At 47.6% G+C, this 24768-nt stretch overlaps 6 protein-coding genes across 8 annotated transcripts; 3 read left to right on the top strand and 3 right to left on the bottom strand.

Moving 5' to 3' along the window:
- Positions 1–380: 380 nt before the first annotated feature.
- LOC120456221 (dehydrodolichyl diphosphate synthase complex subunit DHDDS) lies at positions 381–1942 on the bottom strand. Its single transcript, XM_039642904.1, has 2 exons — positions 1167–1942; positions 381–916 (listed from the first exon to the last, which is right to left on the bottom strand). The coding sequence occupies exons 1-2, from the start codon at positions 1821–1823 to the stop codon at positions 671–673; spliced, it is 903 nt and encodes a 300-aa protein (XP_039498838.1). The 5' UTR covers positions 1824–1942; the 3' UTR covers positions 381–670.
- A 367-nt stretch (positions 1943–2309) lies between these two features.
- Positions 2310–3363, top strand: LOC120456228 (40S ribosomal protein S14a). Its single transcript, XM_039642913.1, has 3 exons — positions 2310–2446; positions 2681–2942; positions 3002–3363. The coding sequence occupies exons 2-3, from the start codon at positions 2706–2708 to the stop codon at positions 3218–3220; spliced, it is 456 nt and encodes a 151-aa protein (XP_039498847.1). The 5' UTR covers positions 2310–2446; positions 2681–2705; the 3' UTR covers positions 3221–3363.
- Positions 3364–3516: 153 nt separating this feature from the next.
- Positions 3517–4466, top strand: LOC120456229 (40S ribosomal protein S14a-like). Its single transcript, XM_039642914.2, has 3 exons — positions 3517–3605; positions 3842–4106; positions 4178–4466. The coding sequence occupies exons 2-3, from the start codon at positions 3870–3872 to the stop codon at positions 4394–4396; spliced, it is 456 nt and encodes a 151-aa protein (XP_039498848.1). The 5' UTR covers positions 3517–3605; positions 3842–3869; the 3' UTR covers positions 4397–4466.
- Positions 4467–4630: 164 nt separating this feature from the next.
- On the top strand, positions 4631–22625 carry LOC120456166 (E3 ubiquitin-protein ligase Ubr3). Of its 2 annotated transcripts, none has more exons than XM_039642811.2 (11): positions 4631–6297; positions 8307–9043; positions 9116–9344; positions 9406–9818; positions 9884–10042; positions 16081–18978; positions 19042–19462; positions 19537–20318; positions 20387–20518; positions 20592–20731; positions 20793–22625. In XM_039642811.2, the coding sequence occupies exons 1-11, from the start codon at positions 5655–5657 to the stop codon at positions 20908–20910; spliced, it is 6672 nt and encodes a 2223-aa protein (XP_039498745.1). In that variant the 5' UTR covers positions 4631–5654; the 3' UTR covers positions 20911–22625. The 2 variants fall into 2 exon arrangements, with proteins under 2 accessions (XP_039498745.1, XP_039498744.1); XM_039642810.2 differs by having other exon boundaries at positions 19039–19462.
- LOC120456185 lies at positions 10102–15626 on the bottom strand. 2 transcript variants are annotated; one of them, XM_039642860.2, is made up of 5 exons: positions 15081–15626; positions 14572–14895; positions 11144–11862; positions 10693–11079; positions 10102–10636 (listed from the first exon to the last, which is right to left on the bottom strand). In XM_039642860.2, the coding sequence occupies exons 1-5, from the start codon at positions 15348–15350 to the stop codon at positions 10342–10344; spliced, it is 1995 nt and encodes a 664-aa protein (XP_039498794.1). In that variant the 5' UTR covers positions 15351–15626; the 3' UTR covers positions 10102–10341. The 2 variants fall into 2 exon arrangements, with proteins under 2 accessions (XP_039498794.1, XP_039498795.1); XM_039642861.2 differs by lacking the exons at positions 14572–14895; positions 15081–15626 and adding exons at positions 12344–12508; positions 12570–13333.
- Positions 22618–24713, bottom strand: LOC120456195 (DM7 family protein GE17493). The gene is made up of 2 exons (XM_039642874.2): positions 24508–24713; positions 22618–24317 (listed from the first exon to the last, which is right to left on the bottom strand). Exons 1-2 carry the CDS (start codon positions 24530–24532, stop codon positions 22672–22674), a joined length of 1671 nt encoding a protein of 556 aa, XP_039498808.1. The 5' UTR covers positions 24533–24713; the 3' UTR covers positions 22618–22671.
- Positions 24714–24768: the final 55 nt, after the last annotated feature.

Raw genomic sequence — 24768 nt, 5'->3', positions numbered from 1 at the left:
CAAAAGTCGATGGTAATGCGATACGTTCAATATATTTTGGCATCGATAGTTCCTTGTGAACCTATCGATTATTTTTATTTATATTTTACTGCATTTATTTTACCGTTAAAAAATAAAATTAAAAAACATGTAGCTTTCTACCAAAATATTTGAGTATTTAAAAAATAAGGAAGTAAAAGCAGATTAAAATGAATTGAGCACCAATAGACAACGTTTCAAAGAAATACTTAAATTTTAAATTTGTTAGAAATAGCTTTATGGTACAAATTGGTAAAAATTTAAAAAACATTAAAATTATGTACTTATTTATTGTGAGTGTTTTATATAGCACTTTACTTAGATTTTTAATGTTGTCCCCTCCACATTGAAACAAATTACTGTTTGTTTTTTATAATTTACTTATCAAATGGAAGGCAAACACTTTATAGAACTTATTTTAAAACCGAATGTGAAAACAATCTAGCTAAGCGCACAATTCAGCCACAAATTAATTGAATGTCTTAAACAAGTGCATTAAGGTGATGAAATCTCCAACGGGACATATTTTGAAAGTCGGTTAACCTTGTTACACAAGCCGAAAAACCGTACATATATGCTATTTACACGATTTTAATCCCCACTGATATCACAAACATCATCGTCATGTAGAAATCGGAGGGACTCCAGGACGTTAATTTGCAGCCAGTCGCACGAGCAGCTTCCGCCGGTCCTCGTCGATGGTGGCCAGGAACTTCTGGACCCGTTCGCTGTAGAAGTCGCTTTTCTTGGCCAGCTGGTAGCTCTGCATCCTCTCCGCGCGCCGAAAGTCCTCCAGTTGCCAGCGGTCGCGCTGGTAGGCCAGAATGCTGGCCAGGAAGTGCCAGAAAGTGATTTGCGGCCACAGGACGTTGCTGAAGTACAACACGGATGTGCTTAACTGAAATGATAGAAACAGTCGTTTAATAGTAAGACTTTTTAACTTAATCAAATATTGAAAAACTGTTTAAAGTTCAATTTTAAAATGCATTGCATGAAAATGATGCAATTGAAGTCCAAAATTGGGAAATAAATGAATTAACGCTGGGCACAGGTTACTACTCAACACACAACACAGAACTAAAAGATTGGGTTATGTGCCAAAGAGGATGACTTAGCCACCTATTTCTGGAAGAGATACTTCTACACACCTGCCACATCATGAAGTCGCTTAGCCTGGTCTCGCCGGAGGTGCGGAACACCAGATCCGGTGGCGGCGAGTGTCGCGTGTAGAGGCATTCCTCCAGCAGCCGTTCACTGATGTCTTCGCCAGCCAAATCCTGGCTGCCGTGCCGCAGTATCGTTTCCACCGCCTGCGTAATCTCGTCCCGCGACGTGTACGCAAAGGCCACGTTGAGGAAGAGCTTATCATTGCGCTCTGTGCTCAGCATAGCCGAAGCCACAAGCTTCTGCAAGTCGAGTGGCAGTAGCTCGATGTTCCCAATCACCCGAATGCGGATGCCATGCTCGTCCAGTCGAGCTGTCTCCTCCAGCAGGCGGGCAAACTTCTCCCGGGCCAAATTGAACAGTCCCTCGACCTCCTCGTTGGAACGCTTAAAGTTCTCGATGCTAAAGGCAAAGGTGGTCACTTCGCGAACGCCCACGTCCAGACACCAGCGCAGGCAGTCCGCAAGCTTCTCAAATCCCCGCGAGTGACCCTCGATCTTATCAATCTGCTGTGAGCGGGCGAACCTCCGATTGCCGTCCATCACGAAGGCGACGTGGTGCGGAATGTAGCCACAGGCGCGTAGCGTTCGCATCGCAAGCCGCTCCGTCCATGTGTACTTGTAGTCGGAGACCCACGACATGGCCTCTGAATGCAGCTGGACACAGATTGGTGGTCACTTAAATAATTATTTATTTATTTTTTTGGGTGTCTTGTGATTAGAGCTGTCACTCCGATGGCCGCTGCCAATCGACTGCACAGCTATCGATAGTGCAAGTCTAGTCTAAAAAACAGTGTGACCGTATTATATAGCCGAATAAATCGATAATATTAATCTCGGACACGAACCAGTCTATTCCTATAGCAGAGACATAATCCTCGAAAGGAAAGTGTGACCATTGTATGGTACTAATTTATTACCACTAAGCGAAGGCTCGAACCATTGATAGAAAAATATTCCAGACATCCACCGTCTGAGAAAATACAAGCAGAAACTCCTGTTAGGCGGATTTTGGAGAACTTTTCTTTTCTGACGTGCTTATGGATTTATGCAATAAATTAAACCTAAGATATTTAACATTTTTTAAAAGGCCTAAACCAATCGAAAGCAGCACAGCAAACAATCTATTTTGAAATCCGCCAAGGGTTCGAAACCCCGCCCTGCTCGCTATCGATAAGCTATCGCCAACCATCGAGGAACTCAGCAACCCTGTCACTTTGACAGCTCCGTCAACCTTCTTTTTTGATATCCGGTTCACGCAAGTGGTTCGTCTTAAATTTGTCCCCCTTAATTTTTGCGAAAATTTCCGACTTTGAGCCCTTTTGAGACTTAAAAAATGTGCTTCCCTCAAGAGTGTTCAAAGCGCAGCCCGAAAACGGCGAAAAAGCTGCCCGGCAGTTAATTTTTTTTACGTTTTTTGTTTTGTTTGTGCGCACGCATTTGTTTTTGTTTGTGAAACACGTGGTATAAATGTGGAAATTCCCTTGCTATTCCCGCAGTTGCTGATCGACAAACAAACCCAGAATGGCACCCAGGAAGGCTAAAGTTCAGAAGGAGGAGGTTCAGGTCCAGCTGGGACCCCAAGTTCGCGACGGCGAGATCGTGTTCGGAGTGGCTCACATCTACGCCAGCTTCAACGACACCTTCGTCCATGTTACGGATCTGTCCGGCCGTGAAACCATCGCCCGTGTCACCGGAGGCATGAAGGTGAAGGCCGATCGTGATGAGGCTTCGCCCTACGCCGCTATGTTGGCCGCCCAGGTGAGTTGTGCATTCTCCGGTCCAGTTGGAGCCCGTCTAACGGTTTCAATCCCCTCCAGGATGTGGCTGAGAAGTGCAAGACGCTGGGCATCACTGCCCTGCACATCAAGCTCCGTGCCACCGGCGGTAACAAGACCAAGACCCCCGGACCCGGCGCCCAGTCCGCTCTGCGTGCCTTGGCCCGTTCCTCCATGAAGATTGGCCGCATCGAGGATGTGACACCCATCCCATCGGACTCCACCCGCAGGAAGGGCGGTCGCCGTGGTCGTCGTCTGTAAATGGCGAAATCTGGAGAGCAGGATTCCCTGTTTGTGGTCAAAATACAATACTGCATTTGTGTATGCGATAAGAAAGATATTCTGTTTGTGTGCATAGGTGCACTGTAATAAACCAGGAAAATACGATGTAAATGACTACAAGACATTTTTGTGTATCTATTGCGTTTGGTTTGGCGTCTGCAAGTGGTGCAATATTTCATTTAAAAAGGTATTTGGCGAAATGTTTACAAAAATTGCTCATTGCAAATCGCAGAGTTGCCACCCTGTCGTGCCAAACGCGGTGGTAGCCCGATAGCCCCGCCAAAGTAACTATGCGTCGATAACTATCGCATTACCAGCTGTGTTGTTGTTGCGTTCTTTTTTTCGCATCCGGTGCACGCAATTGGTTGGTTTCCAGCTATTTTTCCTTTTTTTTGCGATTTAACTGCAACTTGCGAATTGGGCGGCAAAAGCGAAAAGCTGCTGCTCCATATGATCCGCTTTTAAATGATTCAACATAAGTTGAACCAATTTGCAGGCGCGGTGAAAGCGCGGGCGAATGAATTTGTTTCCGTTTTTTTTTTGTTGTTTTTCTTAGTGTGTTGGACCGGCCATTAAACATAGTGTTTTTTTCCCTTTTAGTTGCTAATCGACGACCTGACTGTGCAGAATGGCTCCAAGGAAGGCTAAAGTTCAGAAGGAGGAGGTGCAGGTCCATCTTGGACCCCAAGTTCGCGATGGTGAGGTCGTGTTTGGAGTGGCTCACATCTACGCCAGCTTCAACGACACCTTCGTCCATGTCACGGATCTGTCCGGCCGTGAGACCATCGCCCGTGTCACCGGAGGCATGAAGGTGAAGGCCGATCGTGATGAGGCTTCGCCCTACGCCGCTATGTTGGCCGCCCAGGTGAGCAGACGCATGTGCTAGGTTTATCTCGAGGAGAAGCTTCTACAAATTGAATCTTGGATCCCCTCTAGGACGTGGCTGAGAAGTGCAAGACGCTGGGCATCACCGCTTTGAACATCAAGCTGCGCGCCACCGGCGGCAACAAGACCAAGACCCCCGGACCCGGCGCCCAGTCCGCTTTGCGTGCTTTGGCCCGTTCGTCCATGAAGATTGGCCGCATCGAGGATGTGACCCCCATTCCATCGGACTCCACCCGCAGGAAGGGCGGTCGCCGTGGTCGTCGTCTGTAGGAATGCATCGTGTCACTGGCTTTTGACTCTGCGTTATATTTTTATACTAATAAATACAAGCATAAATGCAGTGGAAAGGGCATGTTTTTGGGCTCATGTGTTCGATTGTGGCCCATAGCCAGTGGCAACACGGCATAAGAGAGGCTGCTATCGATAGGTGATGGTTGGGGCCACCACAAGTTTGTGTAGGTATCGAGCGGTCACACTGCATGGAATTCAAGACATATCGGGGCCTATCGATATCCTGATATACACGCCAACGACGACCGTGTGTGGATTCGTGGAGCAAATCGAAATTGGCAGGATTAAAAGCATTCGCGAACGCAAAGGCAGCGGCTAAAGGGCTGCCCATGCACCAAAGAAACTAACTAGCTGGCCCAGTGGTTCATTAATCTGCATTTAACATGCTAAAATCGGCGTAATTGGCAAGTTCAATGCACGACTAATATATTTGGCCACACTTGCCAGTGTTGTTTGTTTGTATGCGTGCCTGTTTGTGTGGTGTCGTGTCCGTGTGTGTTTGTGTGTCCGCGACGAGTATGTGTGCGCACATATTCGTATATTTGCAAGACTCGCGGATGAAACAGCGTGAAAAGTGAGCGAAATATCGGGGAAAAACGGCACGGCACGGGCACAAAACGGAACGGTACGAGAAAAGGGCAACAGCCAGAGAACTCCTCAATCCGGACACGGATAATGGGGATATAGCTGATACAGCCCATAGCCCCCGAAAGCCACAGCACAATAGGTCGGTTGGGCGACGTTGTCGAGAGTTAAACGTCAAAAATCATACCCAGGAACGGACGGAGCTGAGATGTTGAAGCGGCTCCAACTGAGTGTCAAGTGTTTGGTGTTGTGAAATTTTTCGTCTCCATCTCTCCGTTCGGCGTTAAGCCAATTTGCCAACCTTTTCCCCCCTGAAAATCGTAATCCCCCGAGACCCCTCAAGTTTCGGTCAAAATTTTCAATTGAACGCAACTCCGCCATAAACAAAAAAAAAAAAAAAGAAGTAAAATTCGGCCACAAGCCAAACAACAAAAAAAAACAGAAAAAATCACGCAGTAACGCAGAAGAAGAAGCAGCAGCAGCCGAAAAAAGACGAAAAGAAAACTTGTTTGAAAAGGCCGAACCGAAAGAAGAAAAAGAGCAGCAGCAGCAGCAAAGCGGCCAAGTTTGGAAGAATTTAAGAATTTCAGCGTTCAGCGTGCTAGGAACGGAGCACCGGACCGGCGACGTCACCAAATAAACACCCATCACCATGGACGAGGATGACAACCTGTCCAATGCCGACATCAGCATCGATGACGAGGAGGTGGTGATGGAGCGGACCCACAATGCGCCCATGCAGGAGGATTTAGAGCAGGAGGACGAAGACGAGTCATCCGACGTGGATCTCTCCTCGGTGTACGTCCTGCCACCCATAGTCTCGGCACCATCGCCCGCATCGGTGCGCATCGCTGCTGGATCCTCAGGTGGTGGCGGAGGAGCCGCAGCGGGAGCAGTAGCAACAACCACCGATAACTCGCATTCCCCCTTCCACGACTGGGATTCCAGTGTGGTGGCTGCTGCTGCTCCACCGCCGCCACCGCCCAGGGCAGGACCGAGTACAGCGAGCTCCGGCACAGCAGCGGGATCGGCGGGAACAGCGGTCGCCTCATCCGGCGATGCCGGCGCCAAGCCAAGCTTCTTCTTTGGCGCCTCCTCGTTCAGTTTGCGCAGCCGCAAGGAGGTGGCCGCCCTGATCAACACGGAATGCTGCCGTGGCAGCCCTACACCTGATCTCGACTCCATCATGGACACCCTGTTTAATCCGGGCACGCCCATCGACAATCTGGACAACATCGAGTGGATACGATGGCTCATTGCCGGCGGACGGACGCCGCAGGAGTTTGTTAAAATTGGTACGTCCGAATGTGTGCATATCGATAAGTGTGTTGCATTTTCTATCGCCAAACAGCTGATCGCAAGTCCGTTGCCCCTGAAACTCAGACCTTGTGTGTTTGTGTGTGTGTGTTACCTGCGTGACGTTCATGCATGTGTGTATGTCTGTGTAATGTAATGGTTGTAGGGCACGCAAAGAATAGGGAGAGAGGAACAGAGCATAGAAGCAAGGTGCAAGGCAGCGTGAAGAGTGCGAGTGCACCACCATGGCAACAGCAATCAAGCGCACTCACTCGCACACACAACACTCACACGCAAACACACACACACACACATATGCACTGATTAGGGGAGTCAACTTTAGCCCAATTTAATCTCAACTGCTCATCTATTTGCAATGCTGTATTTGTGCATAATTTTCATCATTACCTATTACTGTTTGTGCCAGGCTGCGTATGTCGCCAAAGTTGCTTGTATCGTTTATGGTTGTTTGTCGCGTCTAGTCTTGTCTTGTCTTGTCCCACTTGTCAGCTCTGTCATGCACACACACATTCAAACACACACATTGGCAGACTGACAGGCGGAGACGCACACGCACAGTGGAATGCAACTTGCACCTTGTGGCTTTGTGTCAGCTGTTTCGGTTCGCCTTGCGTAATAAATGTTTCCGCAGCATCCGTCCCAAAACCACACGCACACAAATGCAGATGGTGCTTGTTTATATGATGGCACCTTTTGTCACCGCTAAGTGCTCTTTTTTTTTTATTATTTATTTCTCCCTCGATTTTGTTTGTTACTCTGTTGCAACAGAACAGAGCAGAACAATTGCAAAATTGCACTGGTGCGGCAAAAGTTGATTGACCGTCATTGTTGTTGATTTGACAAAACCACGCACAGTGGGTGTGAGGGGCGGATGTGATGTGGCCCACTGTAAGCTGTCATCGGCAATTGACCGAAAGACCGTTATGTTATTGGGCTGCGTGGGGTGTACTGTTTGTGTGTGTTTGCGTGTGTGTGGGTGAGGGTGAGAGAATGCACCTTCTTTCCGTTCCCATGTCATGTCACCTCCCCTTTGCCTCTCCCTTGCTCTTTTTCGGACCTTGTCCAAAAGTTCTCAGTTAGAAAGAGACGGCTGAACCACGATAGGAAGAGCGAGAGAGTTGCCAACTTTCCGTTGATCGATCGCTATTACAATTTTACAACATTGTCAATCAACTTTCCGCTGCACTGTAGTTGTTATTGGCCAATTCATTCGATTTCCTTCCGCATGCGGCGGCCGACAGCGTTGACCTTTTTAGCCAACAAGGTCCAAGCGAAATACATATGTACAATGTACATATATATAAACTGCAAAACATAAAACAAACGTATGTACGTACACATTTATGTACATACATACGACCCAGAACGCAGCCCGAAGACAACAAAATCAAAGAGTCACGCAACAAGAAGCAAGAAATTAACTAAGCAATGAGTGCATCATTTTATTTTTGGAACTCAATCAAATCAATAGCAATAGCAAGGCAAGGCAGTCAGGAAAAAACAGCTGGCCTCGACAGGTTTTACAATTTCACCTCATCGCGCAATTTCGCCAGCGATATTTTATCGTTTCGTGATTGGAGGTGGAACAATGTTTTGCCATCGACCGATTATCCGACCGATCGATCCTAATGCAGCTTCTTAAGTCGAATTATTTTAGGTATATTATAATCATGATCTAGAAAAAATATTTGTTTTATCTAGTAGATTTTCTTACGTAATAGCCGCATTCCAATGACCTATCATATTTAAGAAAATCAATAGTTGGCCAGGGTCTTTCAGATAAATACAGAGCAAAGTTTTTACTTTTTAAGTGCTTGCGAATGTGACTGTTGGTTAAACATGACAACTTTTTTAGCTTTGTGGTTCACTGTGGCGATGTCCTTGCTCCAAATGTGTCCAAACCTATTTTATAGCTGCATCCTTTTCTACTATTTATACACAATGAACTGGTGAACTGTTTTTAAGTTCTTAAAATTGTATCTTGCAGTGCGCAGCTATGACAACCACGCCAAATGCGGTCTGGTATGGGTGCCCCATGTGGTGGCCTACAGGTGCCGCACCTGCGGCATATCGCCCTGCATGTCCATATGCCGGGACTGCTTCAAGAAGGGCAACCACACGAACCACGACTTCAATATGTTCCTGTCACAGGCGGGCGGTGCCTGCGATTGTGGTGACACCTCGGTTATGAAGGCGGAGGGTTTTTGCAGCGATCATGGCATCAATAACCGGGTTAATCGTGATCCGGTGCCCAACAACCTGTTGGCGGTAGCCGAGGCCATAATGCCCAAGCTGCTGTTCCGCCTGTTGCAGCACTTCCGCGAGCACAGCGACACACCTCTGGAGGTACAAGCGATAACGTCGTACTCTTGCGAGGAGTTCGCCAACATGCTGATCGATCTGAACAACATGGGCGAGATAATGCGCAAGGTGATGACGCGCACGCTGATTAATCCAGAAGTATATTCCTACTTCATGGAAGCACCGTGCCAGGACACAAGGAATGGTCGTTTTTTGAAGGCGAACCGTGAGAAATACGAGGATGCGGTTAACAGATTCCCAAATCCAGAGCCACCCGATGAGTACAGGGATCTGCCCGCGCTGGGCGACAAACTGGTCCACACCACGCTACTCGAAGAATTCATCTTCTGGACATTTAAGTTCGAGTTTCCACAGACTCTGGTCTGCTTCCTGCTGAACATGCTGCCTGATCAGGATTACAAGGTTGGTCTTGATGAGATCATATGATTTTTCCATATCTGTATTAATATTTATTCGTTTTCCATCGCCCTAAAGGAACACCTCACCCGCACATTTGTGATGCACTACAGCCGCATACCGTCCGTGTTGGAAATGTCTCGTGATCCGGATACGCTGAGCAACCGGGTGGTCCACATGAGCGTCCAACTCTTCTCCAACGAAAGTCTGGCCCTCAAGATGGTCAATGAGCTGTCGCTGCTGCACGTAATGATTATCAGCCTAAAGCTAATGATGTCCAAGATACTCATACAGAATACATTGCATGGTAAGAATTAGGTTATGTTTCCGACTGCTTCCCTCTTAACGATATGATTTTTTTTGGTCAGATCCCAACAAGAATTTCCATTTCGTCATCGACTGTACCCGCCAGGTGATGAAGGACCACTGCTACTGGCCACTAGTCTCGGACTTTAACAATGTCCTTTCACACGAATCGGTGGCCCTGGTCTTTCTGCGGGATGACAATCTCATCGACATGTGGTTCCAGTTTCTCCAGATGCTTCAGGGCATGAATGTCAATGTGCGGGAGACGGCTTCTCATGTGGAATTCGAGCCAAACAGCTACTATGCGGCGTTCTCCTGCGAGCTTGAGGCCAGTGCCTATCCCATGTGGTCAATTATCTCCCATCTGCAGGATGGCACACATGCCCATCTGGCAAAGAAGATCATTAACTACTGTGTGACGACGCTGCACGAGTGGTTAGACTCTATTTACTTTATGGAGGCGCGTCTATCGATGGTTGGTCTTTTCTTTCTGTTTAAAATTATCCCAGTTTCATTAAACCCTTCTATTTATCCTTGCAGGAGGAGATGATGCAGGCCTCGTTCCACTTTCCTCTGCATCGCTATCTGGCTGCCTTTGTTTGCCAGGCGGTAACTAAAATGGGAATCAGTCTGAACGATGTGCTACCGTCACGACCCTATCTGCTGCCCCTGCTGATGATCCATCCACTTCGTGTCCAGGTGAGTCTCCCATCCATTACTTCAATTATTTTCGTTTACAAGAGCAAGAAGGTCTTCGGTTCTCTGGGTTTTCAGATTCAGATTCTTTTTATTTCTTTTGTTATGGCTAAATTCCAATATAATTTCTTTTTATATTCTTGTCTTGCCTGATTCTGCATCTCTTGCGCTTCGTTCTCCTCCAATCTCACTTAAACTATGCGACAGTAATTGCAAGTGTGTATTGATAGGTAGTGTACAACTAAAAAAGCTATGAAATATGTGCGGGATGGAACTGCACCGCTTCTCCGACTCTTTTCGCCTTAGAACTTATTATTTGGCACCTGAACGTGAGGCATAAAGTCGTAGGTGATGATCTTAGGGCCCAGAAAGCCGCCGTAGCCGTTGCGGCCCTTGTAGTAGATGCCAATGCCGGCTAGTGGCACTGGTGGATTTGAGACTACGTCCTGGATGTCAATGAAGGGCACAGTGCTCTGGGCGGCATCCTTGTCCAGTCCTGTGTTGGTGAAGTCGATGTACTGATTGTGGCGCGACAGAGGTATTGAGTGTGCGACTGTCCGCGTAGACACGTCGGCGTTGTTTAAACTCAGTTTCTCCCTGAAAGCAAGCGTTGGTTAGTTTTATGCTGTTTGAGAATAGAGTACCCCCCTTACCTGCGTGCACCGCTGACATCGGTATTGTCGTTGGACTTCCAATAGCTATTGGCCTCTGGCTGGATGAGTTTGCCCGTTCGGAAATCAAACTCACTGTAGTAAGCCTCCAAATTCAGATGTGTGCCCACCACACGGAAACGCACGCCGGTAATCACAAAGGAATTGTCCTCCGTATCCACATCGTCCAGATCGATGGTGCGTTTCTCGTAGCTCAATTTGTGATAGTCAATGCCATTCTTCACATGACGATCAAAGATGTTGTACTTCTCCACGGGTTTCCACTCCAGAGTGCTTTGATTGACAGTGCCACGCGGCAGGAGTTCGCCCTCCTGGATTTGCAGGTGGAAAATGCGATTTTGTTTTACAAAACGCAAACCAGTCACAATTCTGAAGAATAATTAGTTACAATTTGTTGATATTTGAATAGTCAACGGATTTAACTGGAACTTACCGGTTGCGCTTGACATCGGCGACCGTATCCCGGAGATTGAAGAAACGATCCGACTTCAGACCTTCCTCGTCGCACAGGCAGAAGCAGTAGCTGCAGTGCCAGAGAAGGTAACGCCACCAGCTGTCCACCTTGGTGGTGCCCCTGGTGCACTTACCCCGCTGGCCAAGGACGCGTCCGTTCTCGTACTCGATGAACTCGTAGCGTCTGGTGCTGTTCTGTGGCGACGGGCACACCCACATGTCGGAGTCTACAAACTGGCAGTTGTACAGCCGACCCGTACATTTCGGCTGACGGGAACAATAGAGATCCTTGAAGCAGCCTTCGCTGCGTGTGGACTGATAAAAGCCGCACGTCTCTCGGCAAGTTTCCTCATTATTCAAATCCACCTCGTTTTCGATGTAGCCTTGCAGTAGGCGGGTAACCTCGTCGTAGGTGACACCCTGGACATGTTTCGGCGGATCACAGCGGTAAACGATTCGATCAGCTCGTAGCATCACATCCTTAAGCATTTTCAGTGTGCGTTCCGTCCTCTTCTCATAGTCGGAACGCATGAGTTCCGCCTCCTGGGTGTAGTTGCCCTTACCGTATACCCGCAACATCATCCACGAGAACTCCATCATGGTGTAGGCTTTCAGTTCGGTCAGGGCTATATCCGCATATAGCGAGTATATAAACTGCTGGGCCGATTGCATGGTATTGCAAATTTGATTGTTGGACACCTGTAAGCAAGAAATTTATGCGTATTATTGGGAATGTCACTAATATGCTCGATATCCAGCTGTTTTCCTTTTACCCGCCCGGCATTCTTTCCTAGGTACACGTTAAATGTTACTCTGGTTTTTAGCTCTAATTAGCCATCACATCTGGCTGTTAAAATCTCTGGCATACGAGTATTATTATAGCTCGGTAATTACTGATCGCGTGGGGGTGTAAGATTAGCTATTGCATATTGGGCTTTTACACAGAATGTGATATTTTGTGTACGTTTCCACGGGAATCTAATGATTTTACGAGTATTTAATTTGAAAATTACTACTTTAAAATGAGATCGGGTATTGCAAGCTTTTTTTTTGTTTTTAACTAAAAACAAGGATTTTCTTGGCCTTTGGTTTCAAAGTGCATATGATCATAACAATATTATCCGTTGTGTCATTTTCATATTGTTATAATGAATCGATTCAGTTTCGTGGGGCAACTAACAAGCATGGCTCGGTAGTAGAGGGTCTGGGAAACCATCACACGCTCGATTTCCTGCAAGATTCGTGGCATTGAGGCGGTGTTATCGTTGCGTAGAATTGCTCCGGCGAGATTTAAAACGGCTAGTTCATCCAATTCGGCGCTGTTGTTCTGCTTGACAAAGGTGTCCTATTTGGATAGAAAGTTATGTTATGATCTATTCAAAACAAGTCTTTATAAGTTTAAATACCTTGTAGGCATCGTAAAGCTTGCTGATATAAATGAGATCCCTTTCCAGCAGCGACCATTCGTAGTGATTGAGGATCTCGTAGCGATGCTCCTCAAAGGTTCGTCTCATTGCGGGTTTCGCATCGAAATCCCGATGCGAATCGTACACTTTCCTTATCTGGGTTTCCTTATTGTTCTGGCTATTGGCCGTTTTGGCCAGATAATCCCACAGGGCGCGTTCCAGGGCAATATACTCGGTGCGCAGGGCCTCCACTTCCATTTGTGGGGTGCTTCGGTGCATCCAGCCCGCGGACGACGCCGATTTCGTATTTCCACAAATCACTAGCGTAACAAGAACAGCAACAAGAGCAGCTAATGCTCCGATAGGCGCCGCCATATTTCCTCGCCAGGTAAGTTATATATTCGGCCAGCGAATGTAATGTAGGGGGTTTCCCTGTATGTTTCCAAATTATGTAGCCTTGAGTTCTCTGCTTCTTCTCGTTCTTTCTCTTTACTTTGAAGTTGTACTTCTCGAGTGGAAGGGCAAGGCAAGAAGAAGAGCAACAGCAGCATGCACTGCTTGCACTGCTTTCCACAACTTCCTTTCCTTCAACTGGAAACAAAGAATCCGCGGCTCGATTTAGGATGCCCGTCCTCGATACAACTGAGATTCCACGATTTTTTATTATTTGCGATTTACTTTAATTCGCGCTCGCCTCTGGCCATATAATTTCAGATGGGTGTTGTTGTTCTGAGTGCTGTTCGGCTACTGTAATTTTTTCAGTTTCTGTTTTAAAGCGCTCCACGCTCAGCGATTGTTTGTGTGTATGTGTGTTGGTGTGTGCTCGTTGAAAATACAATACGAAAAAAAATTGCTGACTGAAGCTCTTTTTTCATGCATTGTTGTTGTTATTTTAACAACCAGACGATATGGGAAGCGTAAACACACACAAGCTCACACACACACACACACACAAACGCTCGTGTTTGTGAGCAACAATCACGAATTGAGCAAATTTTGTTTGATTCTTCGGTTCCACACACTGCAATAATACCCTACTCAGTTAGCTTAATTATTCAATCGATTGGTGATCATATTGGCACTTGCAAACCTAGCAATCGATAACGACATAGAAAGTTGTGCTCGCATTGTTTTTGTTTCGGCCGACGTCTAATTTGTATGGCAAACAGCTGTGTGAGTGCGTTATTGGCACTCTCCTTTCTCTCACTACACTAACTCTCTCGCACTGACGCAATGCACTAACAAAGAGATGCGCTCTCTGCTCTCTTTTCGCAGCATGGGGGCAAAACTGCTGCATTGCCCTCTGGTGTTTGTTTGTAAACTTTTTGTTTTGTTTAACTTGTTTCGCAGTCTTGTTGACACAAGACCTTTGACCCCACACAAATAGACGCACACACGCACACACCTGAACGTGAGGGTAGCAGTTATGCCTCTTCCATGTGAGAGAGTGCGTGCGACGGCCTTAACCGTTATTTGGCGACAAAAGAAACGGTGACTAATACACTGCAAGACTTTCTTTTGCCAAAAACTGAGAAAAAGAAGAACGACTTAAGTGACGCGTCAACCGGAAAGTCGAGTTTACATTGCTTAAAACGCCGTGTCTAGACCTATATCATATCCCCGGCGAGCATCACGTTGTGAATCATCCGGTTAACAGGCATGCAGGAAGCAATTCGCAAATTGACACCCCAATCACAATGCGTATTTATTACAGTAAAGCATGCCTCTGCTCAAACCACCCTACAATGTAATCAAGGAAAATAGTTTCTTCCACTATTCTTTTTCATAATTTTTTTCTGGGCTAATAATTGTTGGCTTAAAAAGGTTGTTTTTTTTTCTGTGAAACTAGCGGTTGATAAAATGTTTTTCAAAATGATATAGTATAGTTAAAATATTGCCAATTGAAACCCCTATTTTACTCAAGCTAAAAATGCTCTTTGAGTTCGATGCTCCCATATTTTGGCCTGAAATAAAAAGAATTATAAAAGTTAGTTAATATTACCTCATAGGCGGTGGCCAGCTGTTGCAGTAGATTGGTGGACGTTGTATTGGAAGATCGATCTTCGTTGCCAAATAGAGTTATGTGCAGACGATCCATCAGGTGGTGCACCGAATGTGCATTCGGCGTCACTGTCCACTCGGCAAACGTTATTAGCGTGGACATCTCCAACTTGTCCTTGTAGGCCTCGTACTTCTGCATCTGCTGATAGCGCGATGAGATCCTATTGATCGTGTCCGAGATATCGTTCATCTTGGCCATAATTGGAGCATTGTTGTGCATGAAGCTAGTCACCGATTCGATGGCCAAGGCAACATATTGAGCGTGCTGAAGTGGGTTTTTTGGTAGGTTAAGTAAGTATACAGTTGTCGTTGTTGTTATACCCAGGTTGTACCGTAGCTTTCGATTAGATCTATTAACTATGGTACAAACGGCTCACCAAAGTGGCAATGCCCACTGCAAGGGTACACAAAAAAGAGCTGAAGAGCGGACTTAGCCCGCTGCTGACTCACCTGATCTTCGGTGTGATCTATTTGCTTGCTGACTTCTTTGAGGCGCTGCAAGACCTTCTTCTGTTTCTCGCGCATCAGTGGGAAATCAATGTTGGCCGCCAACGGGGAGGATTGCACAATGTCCCAGGCCTTGAGGACGCCGGAGGTGACCTCCTTGACCACATGGATAATGTCCAGGACATCCTCGATCAAAGCGTCCGTTTGTGTGGGCTGTTGCAGGGCGACCAACGTGGCCAGAAGCAGGGGAACTACCCAATTCATAAATCGCATTCTGCAGCCGGCTGTGTGCGTGTGTGTTATTTGGGTCTCGTTTTGTATATATTTATTTATGGTTGCGCGAAATCCGACGATCGTTGGGGATGTTATGATAGCAATGGTGGGGTGTCTTTTAAATATTATGATTAAATGCTTACACAAACAAACAAACACACACACAAAGACGGGCTGGCACGCAACTGCGCCCGCTGAAAATCAAAACGCAAATGCGGCAGTCACAAAAACAGAGAGTCGAGTTTAGTGTCGAGCGTCGAGTTTTGACTACTGTCGCAGATTAATCTGCTGCGTTGCTCTCGCCTCTCTGAGATGATTAAACAAAATCATACAGAAGTGGGTTTCACTTGTCTCTTTCTTCTTTTATTCCGCCGTCTGCAGACACCCTGTCTCGCACACACACACACACATACATGCAGGGAGAGTCGAGCTCTGTTTCTTTGTTTTGCACCGTTCTTTTATTTTTTTGGGTGGGGGAGGGGGGCACATAGACAGCATAGGTCACAGCGGGCTCAGAGTTGAGTTTTTAAAGCGAGTTTCGATAATTTTGTCTGCTCGGAAGTCATCGATGTTTCGTGGCTATCGCACTCGCTGGTGTACCGTTATTTTGTTTTAATTATTTATTTGATGTGCGTTAAATGAGCTTTATTTATATGAATTTTGTATAAAATAGAAATAATTTGTAATGAAAACATTAAATTGTAATATTCATTTTCCTTCTCTCCTTTAGAGTTTCTTCTACGAGATCCTGGCCGGAAAATGGGTGCGCAATGGTCTTCAAATCAAGGGCCAGGCAATGACCTACATACAGGCGAACTTCTGCAACTCGATGGCCGACATGGACCTGTTCTTCCTGCAGATCTGTGCCACCAACCTGCCGCAGTACTTCTTTCTGCAGAACACCATCGAGTTGTTCGACGTGGGTCAGTGGCTGGAGACGGCTCCCTTGAAGCAGCCCCAAAAGGCGGAGCAATCCTCGATGCTGGAGGGATTCCTCACATTTCTGGCCACCCTGGTGACGAGTCGCACTAATCTGGGTAACGATGAGGCCACCCAGTGCATCATCGAGATCAGTGCCTTGTTGGCCACCGAGAACAAGACGCACTCGCAGCTCCTTGAACTAATGCCGGAGCGTTCGGGCAATGTGCATACCAAAAACTTTGAGACCTTCCTGAAGAAGCTATCGGTTTACAAGGCTCCGTCGAGTGGGAGCGAGAACCTGGAGCAGGGTCTCTTTACGCCTATCGACGAGGTGTGGGAGAAGCACTACGATCCGCTGCACGTCCTTTTGCGAGCAGTGCATCGTCGGGACTTTCAATCATCGCTGGATCGCTTTACAAACTATGTGAAGAGCAAGGATAAGATGCCGGCGAGTGGTAACCTGTGGCCGCCATTCCGATTGCCGCAGGCTCTGCCCGCAACGAGCTCTTTCAGTGATCCCTGCAAGATTCTTAACTCGCGCGTCTTTCACTCCACCATCCTGTCGATATTTTTCCGTGCAGTGCACACACGTGATGTTTCCGAGCATCTGCTGGCTCTGGCTGTGTTCCTTTTGGAGATTGCTGTGGAAACAAGTGATGATGTTGGCAGTGGTACCGGAGATCGGGCCCCTCCTGCACTGGCTGCTGTGGTGGAGTCGTCTGGCGGGCCGGGCTATCATGGCTACGGCTCGGGCCGGCAGGAACCGCCGAAGCTCTTCCAGTGCTATCCCACGGACAATCTTAGCTGCAATCTGCGCCACGTGGTCAAGAAGGTGTCGCTGAAGTCACGTGATCCGCAAGTGATCACCTCCAGCTATCGGTCGAACCCGTTTTACTCAGATCTGGACTTTGATGTTGACGCGGATCCAGAGCAATCGATGCGCATGATTGGACATGGGGACTCCGAAGCAGATGAGGCAACGGGTGGAGCTGGCCTGGCATCAGTTGGACTGGGAATGGGGGCTCTTAGCAGAAGGAATGTCTCTCAGGCGCTGGTGCCGATGAGAGTGCCTGGCATGGAGGTCGCCCTACCACCGGATCTTTCAGTAGTCGCCGAAACCGGTGTGGTTATCCGCCAGGATAGCAACGAAGATGATCTACTCAGAGAAGGCGATCATGCCATGGATATGAGCCCAGCGGCTGCACTCGATTTCCATTTTCCGCTGCAGCAGATCACGTTGCCAGAAAGTGGCATGGAAGTGGCCATTCGGAGGGATCTTCTGCTGGCCGAAACGAACAATATGGGCGCAATTGCAGGAGGAGCTGGAGGTGGCGCCAATGCATCGGCCACACCACCAGCTGTGGCTTCCAATGAGATGTTCTCGCCCACCACACCCACGGGCAGCGGTATGCTCCTGCCTTTCCAGCGGGTTCAGCCTGTAGCCGTGCCCAGCAGCGTTAATATGGATATTGTCCCATCAAATGCCCTGGGCGCCGGCGGAAGTTTCACATCCGGCGTAAGTGGTGGCAGCACTGGACGTAGGATGAACTACGAAACGGGTGGAGCACGTAAGCGATCCGTGGACATTGCCATCGGTGGCAGCAATAAGGATGAGCTGCATTTGGACGAGAGCATCTTGTCGCTGCTGCTGAAGCTCCATTCTCAGCTCTCTGGCACACTAGATAGCTTCTCGTTGAGCGACGGCGAAGATCAATCATGTGGCGACGATTCGTCCATGGATGTCGACTGCAACGAAGCCAGCACCTCCATGGCAGCAGCGGAGAGCACTGCCTTGGCTGAGAGGGGACGCAGTGGGCGCAACTATAAGAACATTCATGTATCCTCCTCTCGCATCGGCGACGGACCATTCTTTATTGGTAATCTGCTGCGCAAGATCGCCAAACAGGATGAGCAGTGCGCCATGAGCATCGACGACATCCGTGCCAGACTCTGGCCGAATCAGCGTGAAAAACAAGCGGAGGCGAAGGCACGCGAGACCAAGGAAAAGGAGGAGCGCCGCAAGAAAGCACGTGAGCGCCAGCAGAAGATGATGCAAGACTTTGCCAACAAGCAGAAGCAGTTCATGCAGTCTGCTGCGGCAGCAGCCAGTAGTATGGACTACGGGCCGGAGGACGAGGACGATGAAGAGTTGTACGAGGAGCAGCCACGCGAAAAGGAGTACGACTGCATAATCTGCAATTGCACCACACCCAGTACCGAATCGAATCCTATCGGCTTGGTCGTTCTGGTCGAGTCCAGTGGCATTGTTGGGCATCGGCGGCGCATTGCCGAGCGTCTGCCGCTGCCACTAAACGCGGAGGATGAGTCCCGACTGGCACATACCACCCGACTGGCAGCTGAATTCAGCAGGCGCACGGAACTGCTTAGTCTCAAGTTTGGCGACGAGTCCTGGTATCTGTCCAATAATATGGCGTACGACAACGGTGTACATGTGCAGTCGTGTGGCCACCACGTTCATCTCAGTTGCCTAGAGGCATACCTTAAGACGCTGTACACCACACAACGTCAGCCAGTCCAGGATCGTGGCGAGTTCTACTGTCCCGTGTGCCGGCAGCTCTCCAACTCGGTGCTGCCGCTGAGTCCGCAGTTGGACAGACCCACACACCTTGTCCGCTCTGGTAATCAGCCATTCGAACGTCTTGTCGCCGACCTCACCGATTTAATCAAAGAGAACGAAACGATACCGGTACGAATATCGACTATTAAGCTCAAACGATTTGCCTAAAACTTACCCTTTTACTTTCAGCAGCCCACAAAACTGACAGAGGCCATGGGTCATGCTATGGAGGTGATGACAAACATTGCCCAGCGCAAGGTTAAATGCGCCTCGATAACGTTCCGCAAGCTGTTCATCTTCGTTACCTCGATTGCGCGTACAAACCTGGAGGCGGAGATCATCCAGCGGGGCGGATCACTATGTTCAGCGAATGCCACGCGGTACAAGCCAAAGCGGGACTGCATCGTTCCGCTGCTGCACGTGCTATCGGTACATGTGCGTGTCTTGGTCGAATGGCCGCTGTGGAGCAGCTGGGCCTCGTTAGCTGGTCTGCCCGTTAACGATACGGAACCTTTGCCGGCGCACTGCCTCGAGTTAATTCCCAGCCTGTTAGCGGACCCCATTGCGCTGCTGCTCAAGTTTATCCTGCTGGCGCCACTGCATCTGGACCAGGGTGAGTAGTTGCACATGATATATTATACCATTGTAGAGCACTTTTAAATTCCAATGATTTCGCTTGCCATTTAGATTACTTCACTTGCATGGTGAAAGTCATGTACAACCTGCTGTACTACCAGATTGTGGTTCAGCTGTGCGTTACCCTCACGGATTTTGAGTGCGATCACATTCTTAAAGTTTACGGCAGCAGTGCCGCTGGCAGCGGCAACTCTGCTGCGGAATCGCAACAGGAATCGGCCGCCGGGACCACGAACAGTCGTCGTCGTGCTGGCCAACAGCAGCAGAGCGCCTCGCAGCTGGGAAAGGCCATGGCCCTGGTGCTAAGCCAGACAAATGAGCTGGCGCACTTACGACGCGATTGCATACCCAGTACCAGCAGCTCGGCGGCAGCGGCGGCGGCTGGTTCCTCCTCCACAACCGCCCCTGGCTCCAGCACAGTCACAGCCTCCTCCTCATCCTCGGCCACGACTCACGAGGTTAACCTTAAGTCCATGGAACTACAGCTGCAGTCGCTATGTTTGCCGTTCTTGCGAGTAGCTGCCTTGCTGCGCCAGCATCTCTATCGCCACGAGATGCCAGAGATCTCGGCACCGGGACTGGAGTTTGTGCGTCTTGTTTACTATTTGGAACTCGTCACAGATTCTATGGACTGGGATTGCTTTAATGCCAGCAAGGGGCTATGCTTTATTCCCGGCACTGAGCAAACGCTGCCGCAGTTCTGGTGCCAGCAGTTGATGGAGGTGCGTCCGCCGGCGGATACGGTCAGAGAATTGGTGCTCATCAATCAGCATTCGTTGTGGCAACAGCCGCGACTTCTTGAATTGCCGCGCGAGTACGAACGCTTGTTCACGGTGAGCATTGTTATTTACTACGTTAATTTGGAATGGGTTAATAAATCGATTTTTATTTATTCTCACAGTACTACCATGAGCGGCCGTGCCTCAACTGCTATAAAGTGCCCAAGGAGAGCTCCATCTGCCTGCTGTGCGGGACGATCGTATGCCTCAAGCAGAACTGCTGCGCGGAGAATGACTGCTGCGAGGCTGTTCGGGTGAGTTGGCTTGAAATTACTGCGATGCTAAATTACAATTAATGCTAATCACTTTTATATATCCCGTAATCAGCATACGCTAACCTGTGGAGGGGGCATAGGTATATTTTTGGTGGTCACCTCCACGTACATCATAGTTATCCGTGGACGACGCGCCTGCCTTTGGGGCTCACTCTATCTGGACGACTTTGACGAGGAGGATCGAGATCTCAAGTGAGTTAACAGTGTCTTAATTATTAAGGTATGACTTTAATACATTTAAACTACTTTGCAGGCGCGGCAAACCTTTGTATTTGAGCCAAGACCGCTTCAATCTCCTGGAATCACAGTGGCTGTCCCATAAGTTTGCTCATACAAAACACACCTGGGTTTTTCATCGGGATCTATTGTGAAATATGGAAGATCTACTGCGCAGCATCCAGGAGTTGGTTGGCCAGATCTGAGATGGCCGCTCTTAGCCTAGTCGAACCAGTCAACCACCCGCCCCCCGATATCCCCTCTAAACACCAGCCGAATCACTAACCCAACCACCCCACTTACACTCTACTTTAAGCTAGTTTCGTTGTTTGTTGTGGAGCCTTAAATGCGGAGTTGGACAACAGGCCACGTTCTGTCCGCCATCCGTATACGCATCTGCATCCGTATTTGTTTACGGTTATCGACCCCCATCCTCCGCCACATGCCCCAACGCGCCTAGAAGCAACCGTCGGCAATTTGCAATTAATTGATATTACACATTTTTATATATAACAATACTTATAAATATGGATGCGAACAATACGAAATACCTACAGCTATATTATTGTTTGTTGTCAACTGTTCAACTGAGAAAACGCATAATACACCTTATATAGAAGATGATTGCATAATCTCGCGATCAACAAAAATATTTAACAACCAATTATGAATATATACAAATATTATACCCACCCACTTGCTGGGCAAAGTCGACACGAAAACAGCCTGGATAAAACGGAGATTGTGCACAGTGCGGATCTCCAGTTCCGTTCTACCTAAACTAAGTCTTAAGTCTTTAACTTTATGGATTTTTTTTTTAGGGAAAGAAAGGCGGAAAGAAAGAAAATAAGAAATTACGAGTAACGAATAACACGATACACAATATAAAAATTGTCTACATTGGACTCATGAGTTTGTGCATGTAAAAAATGAAAAAAAGATTATATAGTTAATATATATATAAATACAATATACAATACAGTTAATGCAACATAAACAAAAAACGAAAACAAACAAAAAAAAAAAACAATAAACGAAAAGCGAATTGTGAAATGCATAGAAACTAGTTTGCATAACCCATTATACATAAATATTATGTAATTAAGAAGCATAAGGAAACAAATGATTGCAAATGATGATAGAGAAAGGGTAATCAATCTGAATTGGAAACGCCAGGATCGCAGGATCGGATGTGAATTTGTTATTAGTTTTTACAAATTGTGTGTTATTTAGGCGGCGCTCCAAAGGAAGTTCGATATTGTTTCAGCCCGAAACTTGGGCACATCCAAATGTTTATTTTGAACGATCAAATTGAGCCACTGCAAAGACTAGCTAATATTTCAATATCTAGAAGTATATATACATATGTAATAGTTTTTTCAAGCAAACTCAAAAATGTTGAAGTAATATCATCTTCAAAAAAAAAAAAAACCTGGTTGCCTAGTAATTGGTATAAATTTCCAACGAGTTATAGAAGAATTGCATGTGAGTTTCACAAAAAGACATGAAAAACTGCTACGAACTGTAAATACACTGAAAACGAAGCTGCATCTTGTATAATTAAATATTAATATATCACATTTTATCTTTTTTTTTTACTAGTTATACAAATCTAAATGTTTTGGTTGGCCTCCTAGACTAACTAAATTCGATTCTGCAAAACAAAAACACAAAAACACGATTTAAGAGATTAAATGGCACAGCACAGCATTACACAATACACACTCGATACACATAGTACACACAACACACAATACACACACACACACAGCCCCTAGTACTCAAGTACACCCAAAAAAAAGATAATGTAAACGTGCATTCTGAGTGACAAACCGAAAACCCTAAATAAAATTAAAAAATCATTACAAAATGTACATATATATTGAAATTGAAATGTAAACATTTTGAAAATGCATCTAGTGCAGCATGCCGCATCCGGAGCACATGCGAATCGGCTGGCGCAGGGCCAGCATGCGATAGCGATCCATCCTGTAGATGTGATCCTGGATCAGCTGGTCGGTTTCGCTGCGGATCTGGCTGCGACCCTCGAGCACCTGGCGCAGCTGATCCAAGGCGCGTGCACCATCGCCTCCGGGCAGTGTCTCCTCCGTGGCCAACAGTCTCATCTCGGCGGAGCCCATGTCGGCGATGGCCTCGGTTATCAGATCAATGTCGCTATCAACTTTGAAGCACGAGAGGTACTTCTTCCTGTCCTCCGCTTCGCCTCTGTCCTCCGGTTCCGTTTCCACTTTAATGGGATGTAACTCATCCTTTTCTTGAGTGTCAGCGGATTCGGTGTCCTCATCCTTGGTGACCTTCACAACGCATCCCTTCTCACTGGCCTCCTGGTAGCTCTCCAAGCAGTAAGCACCCTTTGGAGGTGTCTGCTGCTCCGTTTCCAATACCATGAAGCCCTGGGTAATGAGAAAGTGGGGCGTCTTAGGCTCGTCAGCTTGAAGCGATGCCCCTTCCATGGACTGAGCACTTTGGGAAAGATTCCTTTCGCACTCCAGCTGGATTTCCTTCAGAATATTGACGGCCTTCGAGCCGCGGCGGTACTTGCCCACGAACAGCGGTGGTGGGATGGCACAGTTGTGCTGCGGCTGTGGAGTGCCGTATCGACCTATGTAGTTGACGAACCACAGCTCCGAAAGACTGGCCGGCTTGAAGACGCAGGCGGCTTCAAAACCCTTGGGCAAGAAACGCTTGGGCAGAAAGATGGGGCGATTGACGCCCTCACAGATGGGGAAGACATCGCTGGGCAGCTCGAACTTGGGGCACTCCTCATCGCCCATGGTGGCGAGTGCCACGGCGGGAACATGCGGATGGTTTATGGTGGACAGCAAGGCCACCGTCAGGTTGCGCTGCCGCAGCATGAGCATGTGGACATTGGACAGATCCGGGGTGTATATGTTGTACTGCACCGGGACAGGACGAAATGGATAGGGCGACGGTGGAGTCGGTGGAGCCGGCATGTTGTATGCTATCGACAAGGAGAAATTATTGCTATGCATCAGTTCCTTGGACTGTTTTGGAGAGTGCTTGCAAGGATGCATCCCACAGTCCACTGCGTCATGGCTGGCCGGGTGATCGCCCGCGTTGTCCAGGAAACACTCGACCTCCGAATTCAGCTTGACATACTGGCTGCGCAGACCGACGAACAGCGGAGGGGTTTGACCCTTGTGACCCATCAGGTCGATGGGATAGGAACGCCGTGGAAGGACACCAGGGCCAAAAATCCCGCCGGCTTCGAAGCCCATGGGCAACATGACCGTGGGCATGAAGACGAACTTGTCCATTGGAACCTCACCCGGGAACAGGGAAGCGGGCATCTCAAAGCAGGGCGCGTGAAAGCCCTCGAAGTATTCGGCTGCCTGCTTGTCGTGCTCATGGACATCGGGATAGAGCCGGGCCACCACCATGCGGTTGGAGCTCTGGTAGAACGACTTCGGCAAGACCAGGTTGAACAGATAGGGCAAGTACGAGGTCTTCTTCAGCTCCACCACCTGGGTTCGATCGCGATGCACCTCCTGCATTTGCAGCATTGCAGTCACCGGCTTTCCTGCAATGTCAGTTGTCAGTTTTAATTCTTTCGTTTTCACTGCCTATTAATAAATTTAATGCAGTTTCCTATATTTGACAGTTGAGGTTGTCAAACAATGTGGAAATATTTAAGCCATTCAGTTTAAGAAAATTACAATGGTAGATGGAAGGTAGATTCATCTTTGGACTAAAATGTTTTGTGTTCTTACCCCTGTTGTCTACGCGTCGGTTCATTTTAATTTGCCTTATTGGTTAAAAGCACGAACAGCAATGCAAAGTGTTAGCAGTTGGATTAACAAAGTATACAAAACCGAATAATTTTCAGTAGAAATATAATTTGGAAGCCAACCGGTTAGCAATTTACGGGTATTTTATAAGGTCTGTGAATGTGAAAATTCGCTTGAATACTAAGGATTCGTCTGCGTCATCTGACCAAGTCAACTTGACAGCTGGATCAGTACCAACAATCG

This window comes from Drosophila santomea, chromosome X (genome assembly GCF_016746245.2).
Source record: "Drosophila santomea strain STO CAGO 1482 chromosome X, Prin_Dsan_1.1, whole genome shotgun sequence".
NCBI lineage: Eukaryota > Metazoa > Arthropoda > Insecta > Diptera > Drosophilidae > Drosophila > Drosophila santomea.
The sequence above is the reverse complement of the archived record's forward strand: the minus strand, read 5'-3'. Positions and strand labels throughout refer to the sequence as shown.

What these genes read in the sequence shown, in the direction of transcription:
- LOC120456166 (XM_039642810.2), top strand. Translation starts at nt 5,655, where the DNA reads ATGGACGAGGATGACAACCTGTCCAATGCCGACATCAGCATCGATGAC. An exon ending in GCAGGAGTTTGTTAAAATTG is followed by an intron (nt 6,298 to 8,306) that starts GTACGTCCGAAT and finishes TGTATCTTGCAG; the next exon opens with TGCGCAGCTATGACAACCAC. An exon ending in TCCATCCACTTCGTGTCCAG is followed by an intron (nt 10,043 to 16,080) that starts GTGAGTCTCCCA and finishes TCTCTCCTTTAG; the next exon opens with AGTTTCTTCTACGAGATCCT.
- LOC120456229 (XM_039642914.2), top strand. Translation starts at nt 3,870, where the DNA reads ATGGCTCCAAGGAAGGCTAAAGTTCAGAAGGAGGAGGTGCAGGTCCAT. An exon ending in CCGCTATGTTGGCCGCCCAG is followed by an intron (nt 4,107 to 4,177) that starts GTGAGCAGACGC and finishes GATCCCCTCTAG; the next exon opens with GACGTGGCTGAGAAGTGCAA.
- LOC120456221 (XM_039642904.1), bottom strand. Translation starts at nt 1,823, where the DNA reads ATGTCGTGGGTCTCCGACTACAAGTACACATGGACGGAGCGGCTTGCG. An exon ending in GCGACTTCATGATGTGGCAG is followed by an intron (nt 917 to 1,166) that starts GTGTGTAGAAGT and finishes CTATCATTTCAG; the next exon opens with TTAAGCACATCCGTGTTGTA.
- LOC120456195 (XM_039642874.2), bottom strand. Translation starts at nt 24,532, where the DNA reads ATGAACCGACGCGTAGACAACAGGG. An exon ending in CCGACGCGTAGACAACAGGG is followed by an intron (nt 24,318 to 24,507) that starts GTAAGAACACAA and finishes CTGACATTGCAG; the next exon opens with GAAAGCCGGTGACTGCAATG.
- LOC120456185 (XM_039642860.2), bottom strand. Translation starts at nt 15,350, where the DNA reads ATGCGATTTATGAATTGGGTAGTTCCCCTGCTTCTGGCCACGTTGGTC. An exon ending in TAGATCACACCGAAGATCAG is followed by an intron (nt 14,896 to 15,080) that starts GTGAGTCAGCAG and finishes AACCCACTTCAG; the next exon opens with CACGCTCAATATGTTGCCTT. An exon ending in AGCTGGCCACCGCCTATGAG is followed by an intron (nt 11,863 to 14,571) that starts GTAATATTAACT and finishes TCTTGCTTACAG; the next exon opens with GTGTCCAACAATCAAATTTG.
- LOC120456228 (XM_039642913.1), top strand. Translation starts at nt 2,706, where the DNA reads ATGGCACCCAGGAAGGCTAAAGTTCAGAAGGAGGAGGTTCAGGTCCAG. An exon ending in CCGCTATGTTGGCCGCCCAG is followed by an intron (nt 2,943 to 3,001) that starts GTGAGTTGTGCA and finishes AATCCCCTCCAG; the next exon opens with GATGTGGCTGAGAAGTGCAA.